General features: G+C 45.2%; 1 protein-coding gene across 3 annotated transcripts in view; it reads left to right on the top strand.

Annotated features, from left to right (window-relative positions):
- slc44a3 (solute carrier family 44 member 3) overlaps positions 1–14590 on the top strand; it is a 69368-nt gene extending 54778 nt beyond the window's left edge. For 2 of the 3 annotated variants that reach the window (XM_033028911.1, XM_033028912.1), the window contains 4 exons: positions 3751–3888; positions 5467–5703; positions 11699–11797; positions 14411–14590. In XM_033028911.1, coding sequence (XP_032884802.1) covers positions 3751–3888; positions 5467–5703; positions 11699–11797; positions 14411–14428 — 492 coding nt within the window. In that variant the 3' untranslated portion in view covers positions 14429–14590. Of the gene's footprint in view, positions 1–3750; positions 3889–5466; positions 5704–11698; positions 11798–14410 lie in introns of those variants that run through there. The other variant, XM_033028913.1, reaches the window with a different exon arrangement.
- Positions 14591–18080: the final 3490 nt, after the last annotated feature.

Raw genomic sequence — 18080 nt, 5'->3', positions numbered from 1 at the left:
TCTTGTGCTTCTTGTGCATGGTGGTGGAAACATTGTTGGGAGCAGGGCCGCGACGTGAACGCTCTTTCCTTGACCGCCATTCAATGTGATCACGGCTGATCATCCAAAATCAGTACCCCGTCCCATATTCCTTGATTCCGCTAACTCTAAGAGCTAAATCTAACTCTCTCTTGAAAACATCCACTGTCTTCTGTGGCAGAGAATTCCACAGATTCACAACTCTCTGGATAAAAAAGTCTCAGTCCTAAATACCCCTTATTCTTAAACTGTGACCCTCTGCTTAAGATGTGTGATTTGTATCCTAACAAGCTAGTTAGGATATCTTCTGACTGGGACAGACTGTTCACATCTATTCAGCGGACCACATCCATTCAGCTTGCCTGGCCTTTGTGATCGCCCAGTTGCTAAACACTTTAACTCCTCCTCCCATTCCCACACTGACCTTTGTGCCCTCGGCCTCCTCCATTGTCAGAGTTGAGGCCCAATGCAAATTGGAGGAACAATGAGATATCCCCCTCCCCCTCCCCTCCCCCTTCTTCCCCCTTCTTCCCCCCCCCCCTCCTCCCCCCATACTAGATATCTGATTAGTCGAACTGCCCACCTGATTACATTTTACTGATTGCAAGCCCTCGTTGTCACCTTCCCCTCAGCTAACAATGAACCATACATTTTCCTTGATCATCATCCCATTTGATCTGTCGTTTTCACACCCTACCCATCCTTATCTCTGTGTCTCCCTCTCCCCTGACTCTCAGTCTGAAGAAAGGTCTCGAGCCGAAACGTCACCCATTCCTTCTCTCCGGGGATGCTGCCTGTCCCGCTGAGTTACTCCAGCATTTTGTGTCCATCTTTGGTGTAAACCAGCATCTGCAGTTCCTTCCTATGCATGAAAATTTTAATGAGGGCATTGAAAGCTAATCAACTCCTCACCATGACCCAAACCCCACCTTGTCGCAATGGTGGGTAGACCCCAGAGTGGTGAGCCGCTAGGTTAGGCAGGGGCACAAAATGTGCCTCAAGAGTCGTGGATATCAGCCGGTCAATACACCCTGACTAGAGATCTTCCATTTATGGAGCTCCAGTGTTGTGAAACAATGACTGGGTGCTGTTTAGGAAGGAACTGCAGATGCATTGAAGATAGACACAAAATGCTGGAGTAACTCAGGCAGCATCTCTGAATGGGTGACATCATGGGTCGAGACTGAAGAAGGGTCCGACCCAAAACGTCACCCATTCCTTCGCTCCAGAGATGCTGCCTGTCCTGCTGAGTTACTCCAGCATTTTGTGTCTATCTTTAATGGGTGTTGCTGTTCAACGTGAACTGTGGAGGTTGGATTCACGTTGTTGGTAAGGCTTTTCCTGCAAGCGCATAGAAGAGAGAACGGTACAGGCACGGACATACCCTTTGCCTCACAATGCCTATGCCAACCATGGTGCCAATTTCAAACTAATCCCATCTGCATGCACTTTGTCAATGTCTCTCCATACCCTGTGATCATGTGTCATTCTACACTCTCTTCAGTATACATTACCTTTAAATTGGCAAGTATTTTATTCAATTTGCTCTGTTTCAATGGGCTAGGATCCCAAATAAACATTGAATGAAATACACATTCAGATTGGTTTCCCTATGACCATGCCATTTCCTGTAGCTGTGTTATGTCAGTGTAAAACCACCACGGGAGACAGCTTTTGGCTACTGAGGTTATTGGATGTTGGGACCACACTTGGAGCACTGTGCTTGGTTCTGGTCTCCCAGCTACAGGGGGATGTCATTGACTTGGAAAGGTTGCAGAACATTTTTAACAGGAATCTGAGGGGTAACTTTTTCACGCAAAGGGTGGCGGGCGCATGGAACAAGCTGCCAGAGGATGTAGTTGAGGCAGGGACTATCCCAAAGTTTAAGAAACAGTTAGACAGGTACATGGATAGGACAGATTTGGAGGGATGTGGCTCAAATAAGGGCAGGTGGGACTAATGTAGTTGGGACATGTGGGCAAGTGGACAGAAGGGCCTGTTTCCACACTATCACTCTATGACTCTATAAAATACTCATAAGGATGATACCGGGAGTGAAGGGCTTATCCCATCTACACTAGTCCCACCTGCCTGCGTTTAGCCCCATACCCCTCTAAACCAGTCCTATCCATGTCGTTGAGTTATATTGAGGCTTGAGTTATAGGTTTAGACTGGGGTGAGCCTATGAGGCTGAGGGATGAATTTATGGAGGTGTACAGTATAAAACCACAAAGAGCATGGACAAGGTCACAGTGTTTTCCCAAGGTTAGGGGAATCTAAAAAGAGATTATAGATGTAAGGTGAGAGGGGAAAGATTTAAACAGGACAATTGTTGCCAGAGAGTCAACTGTCTCACACAGTATAAGGTGGGTATATGGAACGAGCTGTCAAAGGATTTGGAAGAGGCAGATGTAATTACAGCATTTAAAAGACATTTGGACAAATACATGGAAGGAAAAAAAAGGTTCAGAGATATGGGCCATATGCAGGCAAATGTATTAGCTCAGTTGAGACATGAGCAAGCTGGACTGCAAGGTCTGTTAGTGCTGAATAACTCTGACTTTCATAGTATTATTATTGGGACCAATGTTAACCTGCATGCTGGTGTTAATGGAAATCTGAGCAGGGAGGTTAGCTTTATTCTTCTAACTTTATTTTTGCTGGAAATAAACCGAGAAATGCATTCTTCACACTTCCGATTGGAAACTGGGCTTGTTTGCATGGCTTGAGTGTTCAATGTGCAAAGACTTTCCAGTCAGCCCACTTCCCACTGCAGACTGAGATCCCACCACTGCTGTCTAGCGACTCAACGAGGACAGAGTTCATGTATCAACTCCTGCTGAGTTTCACTGTGTGTGTTACTCGCTATCTCCTCCCCCACAGCCAACAACGGACCATTGTGGGCTCCACCCTTCCGTGATCATCGTTGCTGGCTTACATCTGTCTTGTTGCATATCTTTCATTAATCTGTTTTATGTACCTTTTCATATCTCTCGGTTCCCTCTCCCCTGACTCTCAGTCTGAAGAAGGGTCTCGACCCCAAATGTCACCTTTTCCTTCTCACCAGAGATGCTGTCTGACACACTGAGTTACTCCAGCTTTTTGTGTCATATGTTCTCATATCAACACCGTGGACTTTCAATTTACCCATTGACATTCAGATTTCTGTTGGTATTGAAGGTGAACCCTCAATTGATCTGCTGAGGAGATGGCAATTAACTGATACAATGTTGTGAGGATCAAGTCGGGAACAATGAGCAGTGCATTTATTGTATTTGCAAAGAAATGAGGGATTCCTAACTATATGTAGTTGTAGGAAAGCCATAAGTTTAGTTTTTAGTTTAGAGTTACATCACGGGAACAGATCCTTCGGCCCACCGAGTCCACACCGATCAGCGGTCCCCGCACATTAACACTACCCTACCCTACCTGGGACAATTTTACATTTATGCCAACACAATTAAGCTATAAACCTGTACGTACGTCTTTGGAGTGTGGGAGGACACCGAAGATCTCGGATAAAACCCACGGGGAGAACGTACAAACTCCGTACAGACAAGCACACGTAGTCAGGATTGAACCCGGGTCTCTGGCGCCGCAAGGCAGTAGCTCTGTGGCTGCGCCACCTTGCCGCAAGGAGAGGAGGCGAGAGGAGGTTGCAAAATGCTCCCCTGAACAATGCTCAGTAACTAACCCAGATGTGCAATGTAAACCTTTCACGTTCCCTTTCAGAATGCATACATTGCAACTGCGATCAACGGGACAAATTTCTGCACCTCCGCCAAAGATGCTTTCCTTCTCATTGTCAACAATGCGCTGAATGTAGCCACAATCAACTGCTTTGGAGACTTCCTGTTGTTCCTTGGAAAGGTGAGCACTTTAATGCTTTTTTAAGAGGCGGCACGGTGGCGCAGCGGCAGAGTTGCTGCCTTCCAGCGTTAGAGACCCGGGTTCGATCCTGACCACGGGTGCAGTCTGTACGGAGTTTGTACGGTCTCCCCATGACTTGTGTGACTTTTCTCCGGGTGCTCCGGTTTCCTCCCACACTCCAAAGACATGCAGGTTTGTAGGTTAATTAGCATCGGTAAAATTGTAAATTGTCCCTAGTGTGTGTAGGATAGTGTTAGTGTGCGGGGATCACTGGTCAGCATGGACTCGGTGATCCAAAGCGTCTGTTTCTGAACCGTATCTCTAAACTAAACTAAACTAAACTAAAAAGATCAACAGAAGTAGGAAAGCCTTTTGTCAGAATGATTCCACTGGATGGACTCGTTGAGCCAAAGATCGCGTGGAAGTGTTGCTTCTGTTTCATTCAACTTCTGTTGAATGAATTGTCTCCAAATACTCCCTTCACAAGCTCACACCTGAACACAGCCGCCAAGGTGACGTGTGACACCCTGATTTCATAAAATGCTGGAGTAACTCAGCGGGACAGGCAGAATCTCTGGAAAGAAGGAGTGGGTGGCGTTCCGGGTCGAGACCCTTCTTCAGACTGAGAGCTCTGAAGATGAAGTGTGTCATGTAACCACTATCAGTCAATCCATCCATCTGAAATCCATCCATCTGAAATACGTCTGAAGAAGGGTTTTGACCCAAAACGTTGCCTATTTCCTTCGCTCCATAGATGCTGCCTCACCCGCTGAGTTTCTCCAGCATTTTTGTCTACCTTTGATTTTCCAGCATCTGCAGTTCCTTCTTAAACATCTGAAATTGATATTGCTTCATTCTAACACGACAGCATCTAATCGGGGTGGCGCAGTGGTGCAGCGGTAGAGTTGCACCTTACTGCGCCAGAGATCCGGGTTCAATCCTGACCATGGGTGCTGTCTGCCACCCATTCTTTCTCTCCAGATGCTGCCTGGCCCGCTGGGTTACTCCAGCATTTTGCGTCTATCTTTAGAGTAAGCCAGCATCTGCAATTCATCCCTATACATTCCTATACACCCTGATTTCATATCCTGGTAAAGACTTGGAGCAAACAGAAATGGAGGGGAAATAATTGGCTGTAAAAACCTTATCATGTAAGCGGGTTTAGTTTAGTTTAGAGATACAGCGCCGAAACAGGCCCTTCGGCCCACCGAGTCCACACCGACCAGCGATCCCCGCACATTAACACAAGCCTGCACACACTAGGGACAATTTACACTCATACCAAGTATACAAACCCAAGCCAATAAACCTACAAACCTGTATGTCTTTGTAGTGTGGGAGGAAACCAAAGATCTCGGAGAAAACCCACGCGGGTCACGGGGAGAACGTACAAACTCTGTACAGACAAGCACCAGTAGTCAGGATCGAACCCGGGTCCCCGGCTCTGCAAACGCTGTAAGGCAGCAACGCTACCGTTGCGCCACCGTGCCGCTCTAAGGGTTGACAAGATACACGGCCTGGGTTTAGAAGTGGTGTTTTGCTTGATATTTGTGAATGTGATGTACTTGTTCTTTTCAGGTGTTCATTGTGTGTTTCACAGTCTTTGGAGGACTCATGGCATTCAACTACACCCGTGACCTGAACTTCTGGGCAATCCCTCTCATAATGGTGGCCTTTTTTGCCTATTTGGTGGCCCATTGCTTCCTGTCGGTGTTTGAGATGGTGGTGGATGTCTTGTTCGTGTGCTACGCCGTCGATCTGGCCACTAACGATGGGACTGCGGAGAAACCATACTTCATGGACAAGGAGCTAATGGTAAGTGCAAGGGGGAGCGCTGTCCCTTCCGGTCTCCACTTCCCCTCTTCCCTAGCAAGCAAATGAAAGGCAGGAGTGGTGGGAGGATGGATCAACATGTTCCATTTTACCTACAAATCAACTTGTTCTTCAATAACATCATTTAATAATGTCACTGTTGTCTGATGGGCACTAAGGGATTGGTTGGTGGTCGGGCTGTTATCACGGAAAAGAGAATGTGTAGGAAGGAACTGCAGATGCTGGTTTACACCGAAGATAGACAAAAAACAATGAAGTAACTCAGCGGGACAGGCAGCATCTCTGGATAGAAGGAATGGGTGACGTGTTCGGGTCGGAAAAGAAGGGTCTCGACCTGTAACGTCACCCATTCCTTCTCTCCAGAGATGCTGCCTGTCCCGCTGAGTTACTCCAACATTTCGCGTTTATCACAGGAAGAGTGTGTGTCAAATGACCAAACAAGGACAATTACCCCACAGCTAGAATGGTGGTGGACAGCTCACAGCCTCTTCATGCGCGCCGCACATCACCGTGTCATGATATTGCATTACATTCATGTGGCTGGGTTCTGAGACAAATCAGAACCTCTGGAGAGGGACAAGGTGGATCTACTTGTCACTTGTAGCTGAATGTCGATGTAAACGCTTCAGTTTGCCCTTGGCACTCACATGCTGGCCTTGTCCATTGTTGTAAAATAAGATATTCGTGGAGCCTCTTCTTCCCAGGAGCTGAGTAATGGTCCATCATCTGTTACAACTAGATGTGGCAAGACTCCAAAAGCTTTGATCTGAACCATTGCTTGTTTGTTGCAATACAACACAATGGATGGTGTCCCCTGTGTAAAGATAGGTCTGTGTGATGATCACTTCCACCAATGCTATTGTATGCAGTTCATAAGTGATAGGAGCAGAATTAGGCCATTCAGCCCATCGTCTACTCCGTCATTCTATCATGGCTGATCTTGCTTTCCCTCTCAACCCCATTCTCCTGCCTTCTCCCCATTACCCCTGACACCCGTATTAATCAAGAATCTATCTATCTTTGCCGTAAAAATATCCATTGACTTGGACTCCACTGCCTTCAATACAATACAATATTTATTGTCATTTGAACCTCAGTGAGGCTCAAACGAAACTCTGTTTCTACAGCCATACCAACAAAAAAACGATTCCTACTGGATACACAACCAATCACACAAACATCCATCACAGTGAACCTCCTCCTCACTGTGATGGAAGGCAAAGTCTTTTCTCTCCCCTGCTCTTGATTTTTCTCCCGATGTTGAAGCTCCAGGCGGGCGATGGTAAGTCCCACGGCCATTTTAGGCCGTGCCGGCCGATGTACGGCCCCGCTCCAGGTCTAAATGTCACAATGTTGGAGTCCTCGGCGGGCGCTGGAATGTCCCGCGGCGATGAACGGCCCCGCTCCGGTTCATTCCAACCCCGCGACACGGGCTGGAGAAGTTGCGTTGCGGGTGCTCCGGAAAGCGGTCTCCCACCCGGACCCACGAGCTCCCGATATCACAGTCCACAGAAGGTGCGTTGCTGGAGCCTCCGAGCTCCATAGTCGGGCCGCAGCAGCGAGCCACCACCGCTCCCCAGGCTCCGAGGCCGGCCAGCCCCACGATGGTAAGTGGTCCGCAGGCTCCCCGACTGGAGCCCCCAGGTCGTTCCGGTTGGAGGCCGCTCCACAGTGCTAGGCCCCAATGACAACGGAGACCCGACAGGGAAAAGGTCGGGTCTCCCATGCAGGGAAGAGATTTTAAAAGTTTCCCCCTCCCTTCCCCCCCGCCCCTCACATAAACACAGTTAAAAACAGTATAAAAATATCTGTGGAAATGAATTCCAATTGCTGCTGTTGTCCACAAGATGATTGGTAAGAACGAGGTCAAGTCGGCATTCTGTAGGTGCCAATTCACCCACTACCTGGTTTGGCAACCGAGGCCTTCCGGACTGGGCCAGCTCAGAGAGCAAGCCACTCTCGCTGATCGCCACTGAAGATCTTATCAGGATCCTGTGCTTTGCTCCGTCCAAGTGTCGCTAAACACGGAGTAGCACCGATTCATCAGCTGATGGGGAGACGGTGAGTGTTAAGCAAGAAGGAACTGCAGATGCTGGTTTCCACCGAAGATAGACACATGACCCGAAACGTCACCCATTCCTTCCCCCCAGAGATGCTGCCTGTCCGGCTGAGTTATTCCGGCATTTTGTGTCTATCTTAAGCAAGAAGTTTTCTTGCCTGTCTTTGATCTGATGAGACTCTATGAGATGTCCCAAAGACGACTCCCACTTGCCTGTATAATGGTGTGCTGCCATCTTTGGTGGGGCTGTTTCAGGACAGATTACTGTTCCCTGGGAGCTGCCAAGTATTCCCTCCATGTGTTTTTTGTATAATAATAATAATAATGGATGGGATTTATATAGCGCCTTTCTAATACTCAAGGCGCTTTACATCGCATTATTCATTCACTCCTCAGTCACACTCGGTGGTGGTAAGCTACTTCTGTAGCCACAGCTGCCCTGGGGCAGACTGACGGAAGCGTGGCTGCCATTCTGCGCCTACGGCCCCTCCGACCACCACCAATCACTCACACACATTCACACACAGGCAAAGGTGGGTGAAGTGTCTTGCCCAAGGACACAACGACAGTATGCACTCCAAGCGGGATTCGAACCGGCCACCTTCCAGTCGCCAGCCGAACACTTAGCCCATTGTGCCATCTGTCGTCCCAAATATAGTCACAGATGTTACACTTTGCACTCCTCCAGTTACTTTCCTAAACTATGAGAGCTCACCATGTCCAACTCGACGTTTCTGGTGGGACTTTTCACTTCCATCACTCAATCTCAAGACAACAAAGGAAATCTGATTTATTTCTCCTTTGGGTTTTTCTACCAGATGAACATTTTAACAATCAGTGGATCTGAGTAAACAATAACTTACTGGACCAGATAACCCTCGACCACCGTGTCGTTCCTGTCTTTGCAGTATTATTGTATAGCTTGTTTTTTTTAGAGATACAGCACGTAATTGGGTCCTTAGGCCCACCGTATCCGTGCCACTCAGCGACCCCTTGTCCACCAGCATTATCCTACTTATTAGGGACAATTCACTGAAGCTAACTAACTTACAAACCTGTATGTCTTTGGAGTGTGGGAGGAAACCGGAGCACCCAGAGAAAACCCACGCGGCCAGGGGGAGTACGTACAATCTCCGTACAGACAGCACCTGTAGTCAGGATCGAGCCTGGGCCTCTGGCTCTGTAAGGCAACAACTCGACTGCTGTGTCACCCTATTTGTTTGTTTGATAGTTTTTTTTTAAATTATTAATATTTTTTGTTGTTTATTATGGTGTTTATTATGGTATATGTGAAGACATCTGTTGTGCCGCTGCAGGTAAGAATTTAATTGTTCAGTTTTGGTGACATATATGACAATCAAACACTCTTGACTCCTCGCTCTCTTGACTCTTGCCCTGCCAGCTCTTACTTTTCTGTCTCTTGAGGGTCGGGCAGGCCATTCATTTGGTCTGGCAATATGGACAACGCTGGCATCTATTGCCCTTGTGAATTACCCCTGAGCAGTGAGGGCAAGATCTAGGGTCACATTAGCAGACAGGATGGCAGATCATTGAAGGACATTCAGTGCACTAGATTGTTTACATACAGTTTCATATAAGTTCAAGAGTTTAAGAGATTTTATTGTCATGTGTCCCAGTTAGGACAATGAAATTCTTGCTTTGCTTCAGCACAACAGAATATTGTAGGCATAAATAAATACTGAGGCTAATTCTAATTCCAGATTTATTTAATTACTTCAGTTTAAATTCCTCAGGTGTCATGGTGGGATTTGAACTCATGCCTCTCGATCAATGGTCCGGAACTCTGGCTGTGAAACAGTGACTCAGTCATTGTGCTGCGCCCATTAAACATGAAAGAATGTGAATGTGTTTTTTAAAATATTTATTTGGTTTTAAAGCAAAACAATTGTCGTTTATCAGCATTTATCTTCTTCCAAAGGTTTGGTGAGCCACCAATCCTCACGGGCATAAAGTTGGCGACCAGATGCATAGTGCATCCAGACAACTCCGGTCAGCGGGTACATGGTGTGCCCCGAGGCAGAGTGAGTGCAAGGAGCAAACCTCCAGCTCAACTCAGGCTCCCGCTCACCAATGTCCACACACACACGCGGGCTGGAAGAGCCTGCATTCCACGTGTATACGGAGTGTGAGAGGTTGCAACCCCTGTTCCAATACCTTGCCTTCTGGCTGCACTTCACACCCACCGTCCTCATCTTTGGACACCCTGTGCGGAGGGGAGAGGGTAGGGCTGAAGATGTCCTGGTGGGGCTGCTCCTGGGCCTGGCCAAGTTGGCCTGGTCACGGCGCCAGGCTGAAGAGGGCTCTGCTCGAGCCGGCTGCCTGCCCCTTTTCCGGGGTTACGTCAGCGTCCGGGTGGTTTTAGCAAGGGACTACGCACTGTCCACGGGCACCCTGGGGGATTTCTGGGGATTTTCTAAACCTGTCCTAGCCACACACCGGTCTAATTGTTTATTAAACGTTGCGATAATCCCTGCCTCAACTACCTCTTCTGGCAACTCGTTCCATAAACCCACCACCATTTGTGTGAAAGAGTTACCCTTCATATTCCTGTTAAATCATTCCCCCTTCACCTTAAACATATGTCCTCTGATTCTCAATTCCTCTATTCTGGGCAAGAGACTCTGTGTGTCTACCCGTTCTATTCCCCTCATGAATTTATGCACCTCTCTAAGACCTCAATTGTATCGTTGATATAAGACCTCTATTGTATTGGGAGAAGATAGATCAGCCATGATTGAATGGCGGAGTAGACTTGATGGGCTTAATGGCCTAATTCTACTCCTATCCCTTAAGGCCTTATGACCTTCTGCATTTGGTGTCCATAATATGGTTTCCTCGCATTGTGAAACCAAACACAGATGGGGGTCACAACTTTGCAGCACGCCTTTGTTTAGACCACAAAGGCAACTCCAAGCTTCTATTGGTAGATACAAAGAACTGCAGATGCTAGTTAATATTAAAGATAGGCACAAAGAGCTGGACTCACTCAGCGGGTCAGGCAGCGTCTCCGGAGAAAAAGGATGGGCAACGTTTTGGGTCGGCAGCCCGACCTGGTGGTGAAGGTAGGTAGGTCCGTCCGTTATAACCAAACTCCGTTTTAAGGAGGTCCGTAATAACGAGGGTTTACTGTCTCTCCACAGATGTGGCCGTCTCTTTTTCAATTTGTTCCTTTTCTTTTGCTTGTCTCTAACGGAGCCAAATGCAGTCAAGTGGGACTAGCCCAATATGTCAACTTGGTTTGGCATGGTCAAGGTGGACCGAAGGACCTGTTTTCATGCTGTACAGCACATTATATCTGTCACTTTAAATCTACATTCCAACATAGAAATTACACCCATTCTCTCCCCACTTGTCTTCTCACTCTTTATTTCTGATGAAGTGTCGTTGACTTGAAATGTCAGCATTTCTTTCCCCCCACTTTGATGCTGCTTGACCTGGCATGTGCTTCTACATCTTCTGTTTCGGCTCAGTTTGGCACGGTACTTCAGTAAGCTGGACAAGGCAGACCAACCGATGTTTGTGTCAATTTTTATTGTGTGTTCTTTTTTTTATTGTACCGCTGCTGGCAAATTCATTTCACTTGCACTTCACAATGAGAGATAAGATACTTGGGGACCGGCTGACCTTTCAACTACTTTGTAGCAAACAACTTGCTCTTCCTTTAACGTTTGCTCTACAAGGACGGTTTCTAAGTTTGAGAAATACAGTATTTGCATTTGTCTAATCTAAAGAGCAGATGCGTCTGTCATGAAGACCTTTCAAGATAGCTTAATATTTGATTGTGTGTGTGTGTGCGCATTGTTACCAGCATTAGTTTCATTTTTTCAGAGATCCTATTACCATAGAATGATGCTTTCATTAAACACTGCCAGAATAACTCTTATTGCTTCTCTCTAGAAATTTATAGGCAAAACCAACGAAAAAGCGAAGAGGAAAAGTGGGAGTAACAAAGCAAACGAGGAGAATAACAGCTACGTGGCAGAACTGCAGCCAATGGTCAGTGTGGAGAACTGTCCCAGTAATAAGTGTACTAAGTTGTTGCAGAATAGTGCTCATTTCAATTCAGTCTCCTGTGGATATCTCAAAATCTGTCCACTTTAAAATATCTGTGTCTTACGACTCAAATGTTAGCCAGTAAAATGCACAAATAAGATGAGGAATTCAACAGCAACTTTCATTTCTGTATCCCCCTGCTGTAGAGTTAGGGTAAAAATGTCCAATTATCTTAAGAGAAGGTTCACAAACTATGGTTTTGATCACAAGGAATGTTTTTTGTGAACTTTAATCATGACAATCTTGCTGCGGTACACAAGAAAATTGGAGTAATTTTAGTTTTTAGTGAGCTGAAGAGCCTGTCTCCACGCTGTATCTCTAAACTATGAGATAAACAGTGCCCAATCTGCTGTTATTCTCCACGGCATCTTCTTCATTTCAGGAAACAACCTTGTGAACTTTCTCTGAACTGCCTCCATTGTAACTATTTCCTTCCTTAAGTAAAGTTCCTATAGCTGTGCAGTACGTCTGCTGTTACCTCATCTACAACCTGCTTGTGTACTCCAGCTCCTTGCAATTAAGGCCAACATTTGACTTGTTTTCTTAATGACTTGGCGACAGTTTTTTTTTTTACGATACATGCCAACATTACTCTAAAACACAAAAAAACTCAACCTTCAAATTTTTTAGCAGTTTATTTTAGCTATTAGTCTCATAAGATCATAAGGGATAGGAGCAGAATTAGGCCATTCGAGTCAGGTTCAGGCCCATTCAATCATGGCTGATCTATCTCTCCCTCTTAACCCCATTCTCCTGCCTTCTCCCCATAACCTCTGACACGCGTGCTAATCAAGAATCTATCCATCTCTGGCATAAACATATATCCACTGACTTTGCCTCCACAGCCTTCTGTGGTAAAGAATTCCACATGTTTATTAAATTAGAAGTTGGTTGGTCATAAAATCAAAACAGATGGAGGTATATTGACGGAAAAATATTGTTGATAAAAGTAGTTTAATTTTTAGAGACGCAAGTTTACAAAGAAGAAGAAAAAGGCAAAGGGCTGGAGCTTCTCAGTGGACCAGGCAGTACCCCATGAGAATGTGGATAGGCGATGAATGGGGTTAGGACGCATCTTCAGTCTTCCTGACCCTAAATAGCACCCCCCTGTACATGTTCTCCAGAGATGCTGCCTGACCCACTGAGTACACTTTGTTTCTTTCTAGCTTATTTTGTGTACTGGCTCTTTTTTGTCCACACAAAAAAAAAAATACTGCTTTAAGAGGAAATGGTTGTCATACTCTGTGAAGACGGGAATGACCTGAAATTGTGTCTTAGTGCTGATAATCCTGATGAGCTACATTGGAAGTAAACCACAAAACCAATGATTCAAAGGCTTAGTAGTGAAAGGAGGAAGGATCTGAAGTAAATAAATAAACAACCCACACTCATTCATGAAGTGGAAAGAGGAATTGGTTATGGAGAATATTGGTAGGTTGTTTAGGATTCTAGCAATAAAGTCCTTGACCTTGTCCTTAGAGTGGGCGTGGAAAAGATGCTTCTAAGGATGGGAGAGTCTAGAACTACAGGGCACAGCCTCAGAATAAAAGGAATTATGTTTAGAACAGAGATGAGGAGGAATTTCTATAGTCAGAAGGTGGTGAATCTGTGAGAATTCATTGCTACAGACGGCTGTGGAGGGCAAGGCATTTGGTATTTTTAAAGTAGAGATTGATCGGTTCTTGATTAGTAAGGGCGTCAGGGATTACAGGAGATGGTAGCAAAATGAGGTTGAGAGGGATAGATCAGCCATGATTGAAAGGCAGAGTAGATGGGCCGAATGGTCTAATTCTGCTCCTATGGTGTATTGGACCTGCAAGGTGAGCTCCAACAAGTGTACAATTGTTTGCTGAAAACAAACTAAGCCTGACAGATAATAACCATGGCAATCTCATCTCCTACTGCACCCCGGCTTGCAACCCTGCAGACTACACACAGGTCTTCATTGTGAGGGAAAGAGAAGCCTCAAATATCAATTGTTTTGTGGGGGTGAATGTATCAAGGGCAGAACCTTGGGCTGACTTTATGTCCTGAGAAATATCAGAATTATACAGCAACATCTAATGTTTAGTTTAGAGATACAGCGCGGAAACAGGACCTTCAGCCGACCAGCGATCGGATCCCCATGCGCTAACACTATCCTACATCTACTAGGGACAAGTTAAAATATTACCAAAGCCAATTAACCTGCAAACCTGTACGTCTTTGGAGTGTGGGGGGAAACTGGAGCACCCGGAGAAAACCCACGCAGGTCACGAGGAGAGTACATACTGCATACAAACAGCACCAGTAATCAGCGTCAAGCTGGATCTCTGGTGCTGTAAGGCAGCAGCTCTACCGTCCTAGTGCCACCCTTGTTGCATATTGTTGTATAGTCAAGCGTTTCTGTTTTTCTGCTCATTAAACTCAGAGGAAATCGTAGCCCTTGAGTTCCGAGATCTTGCCTCGAGCATGGTAGAATGTTTAGCTGACACGAATATTATTTTCACTGTAGTTAATATTCAATACATCACAGCTGCAGAACTAAAACTGCAATGTAATATTTTTGTTTGGCAGGATAGAGATGCCACATGATGTGACTCCAGTGGACTGGAAATAGGCCTTCATCTTCCATCAAAGCCTTAATATTTAATAACCGCAAGCTAGAAGGTGGAGCCATCCGTCAAGTTTGTCCGAATGGCGTGAATCAAGTGGAAGTATTTTTCTATATTTAAGTAAAAAGGATTATCTGATTTTTTTTTTAATTGTTATTTATTTCCCCTTGTTGGCCTCCCTGTACATCTGTGCACAAGCTCGTGTAAAACGGAGACAGAAGAGACTGTAGATGTTGGAATCTTAAGCAAAACATAAGTGCTAGAAGAATTCAGTGGGTCAGACAGCATCTGGGGAGGGAATGGAAGGGCCGGGACTGTTTATAGAGTCATACAATGTGAAAACAGGCCCTTCTGCCCAACTTGCCCCATCTACACTAGTCCCACCTGCCTGCGTTTGACCCATATCCCTCAGCTGAGATCTAACTCTTCCTTTGGTTTCATTCGCAAGAAAAGGAAGCTGGGGAAGGATCCTGACCTGAAATGTTGTTTGTCCATTCCCTCCCCCAAGTGCTAACATTGAGTGGAATTGTCCTTATAGGTGAATGTTTCCACCAAATGGAACAGGCAGTTTGTTATATTATGATTTTGGGACTTTCCAAATCCTTATGATACGATTGCAAAGGATTCCAGTGTTGACATCTGTATTTCAAATTGAATGACCGTCTTTTTAAGTGTATATATATATATATATGTATATATATATATGTATGTGTATATATATATATACACATATACACATATACACATATATATATATATATAACCCTTAATACTAGAGGTCACCAAAACTGTAATGTATTAACCAACACTAAATCACAAACCATAATGGTAAATTATTTTCTAAAGTGAATAAATCTTGAACACACAAGAGATAGTACATTTTTTTTAATTTTAAGTGGAAGTTTTCAAAAGATATTTGATAAATATGATGTAATAGCATAGGAATATTTAACGTTACTTATTGATACCTGTTTATCACAAGAAACATTTCCCCCCACACTCCCTGTTCCAAGTCTATTGCTCAGTTGGATTCCAATTCTGACCCCTACGGTATTATTTTCTGTAAACAAAATGCAGAATTAATGAGTATTGCTGACCATACAGCTCTTGGATCACTAGATGGATGCAACTTCCTCCTTTTGGCCATCCTTTACCAGTGGTCAAGATGTGACTCCATACCCAGTCCTGTGGGCTTGACTCTTTTGTGCACTTCAAAAGGGAATTTGATACAATGGTATCAGGCCCGCTGCCAAAAGCTGAGCAACAAAGCCAGAAAGCTTGGAATGATTAAAAGAAATACTCTCTACACCAACATGTTTCTGTCTTCTTGTTGATTGGTTGCATTTTTTAGAAAACAATGTGGAACTAAGGAACTGCATTTGCTGGTTTGCACAAAAGGAAACAAAGCCCTCATAGGTTACTGGAGCAGAATTAGGCCAATCGAACCATCAAGTCTCCTCTGCCATTCTACCTGATCTATCTTTCCCTCTCAACTCTTCTTCTGCCTTCTCCCCATAATCCCTGACACCCGCACAAATCAAGAATCGATCCATTTCCTACTTACAAAAATCCATGGACAGCCACAACAGCCTTTTGTGACAATGAATTCCACTGATTCACCAACCTCTGACCAAAGAAATTTGTTTCTAAAAGTACGTCCTTTTATTCGGAGGCTATGGCCTCTGGTCCTGGGGTTGGAGTAACCCAGTAGCTCCGACAGCATTCTCTGGATAATATGGATAGGTGATGTTTCGGTTCAGGACCCTTCCTCAGACAAGTTCATTTTTACGTGGCTAATTTCAAACATTGGTTACTGATTGTTAGAGCCAGGATTTTGCCATGAATGCCATGTGCCTTTTTTTGATGATTTCAGGAAGATAATGCCTTTTTCATGATTGTGCCTAAATCAGCTTTTTTGTGTGCTATTTTTATGTGATTTACAAGAAAATTTACAGCACCAGGGTGAAACCAGGCTGTAAGTGGTGATTGGGGAGGGGTGCGTGGGAAAGGGTCCAGTCTTTGCAAACTGGAGTCATGCTTAAAGTAGGGTGTGAAGTGGTGATTGGGGAGGAGTACGTGGGGAAGGATCGAGTCTTTACAAACTGGAGTCAAGTTGTGAGTAGGTGTGAATTCCTGGTTGGGGAGGGGGTGTGGGGGTACCAGGGTTAAGTTTCTGTTTATCAAACCTGCAGTAGGACTCGTTCAGGTCGTTGGTCAGCTGACGATTGTCTAAGGAACGGGGGGGGGGGGGGGGGGGGGGGGGGGGGGGGGGGGGGTTCCTCTTGTAGCTTGTGATTTCTTGCAAGCACCTCCACTGAAGAAGTCATTTGCTGAGAACTTGCTCATCAACTTCTCAGAGTACCTTACCTGCCTGTAGAGGTCTGTATCCCCACTCCTGTAGGATCTACCCCTGCAAGCGTCAAAATGCCTAAACTCAAGTCAACGCCTTGTAAAAAACGGAGCGATTTGGTGAGAGTGTACGGGAGTGATATATTAACCATATAACAATTACAGCACGGAAACAGGCCATCTCGGCCCTACAAGTCCGCGCCGAACAATTTTTTTCCCTTAGTCCCACCTGCCTGCACTCATACCATAACCCTCCATTCCCTTCTCATCCATATGCCTATCCAATTTATTCTTAAATGATACCAACGAACCTGCCGCCACCACTTCCACTGGAAGCTCATTCCACACCGCTACCACTCTCTGAGTAAAGAAGTTCCCCCTCATATTACCCCTAAACTTCTGTCCCTTAATTCTGAAGTCATGTCCTCTTGTTTGAATCTTCCCTATTCTCAAAGGGAAAAGCTTGATCACATCAACTCTGTCTATCCCTCTCATCATTTTAAAGACCTCTATCAAGTCCCCCCTTAACCTTCTGCGCTCCAGAGAATAAAGACCTAACTTATTCAACCTATCTCTGTAACTTAGTTGTTGAAACCCAGGCAACATTCTAGTAAATCTCCTCTGTACTCACTCTATTTTGTTGACATCCTTCCTATAATTGGGCGACCAAAATTGTACACCATACTCCAGATTTGGTCTCACCAATGCCTTGTACAATTTTAACATTACATCCCAGCTTCTATACTCAATGCTCTGATTTATAAAGGCTAGCATACCAAAAGCTTTCTTTACCACCCTATCTATATGAGATTCCACCTTCAAGGAACTATGCACGGTTATTCCCAGATCCCTCTGTTCAACTGTATTCTTCAATTCCCTACCATTTATCATGTACGTCCTATTTTGATTTGTCCTGCCAAGGTGTAACACCTCACATTTATCAGCATTAAACTCCATCTGCCATCTTTCAACCCATTTTTCCAAATGGCCTAAATCACTCTGTAGACTTTGGAAATCCTCTTCATTATCCACAACACCCCCTATCTTGGTATCATCTGCATACTTACTAATCCAATTTACCACCCCTTCATCCAGATCATTGATGTACATGACAAACAACAAAGGACCCAACACAGATCCCTGAGGCACCCCACTAGTCACCTGCCTCCAACCCGACAAACAGCCATCCACCATTACCCTCTGGCTTCTCCCATTCAGCCACTGCTGAATCCATCTTGCTATTCCTGCATTTATACCCAACAGTTTAACCTTCTTAACCAACC

Source organism: Amblyraja radiata, chromosome 10, assembly GCF_010909765.2.
Source record: "Amblyraja radiata isolate CabotCenter1 chromosome 10, sAmbRad1.1.pri, whole genome shotgun sequence".
In the NCBI taxonomy this organism is placed as follows: domain Eukaryota; kingdom Metazoa; phylum Chordata; class Chondrichthyes; order Rajiformes; family Rajidae; genus Amblyraja; species Amblyraja radiata.
The sequence above is the reverse complement of the archived record's forward strand: the minus strand, read 5'-3'. Positions and strand labels throughout refer to the sequence as shown.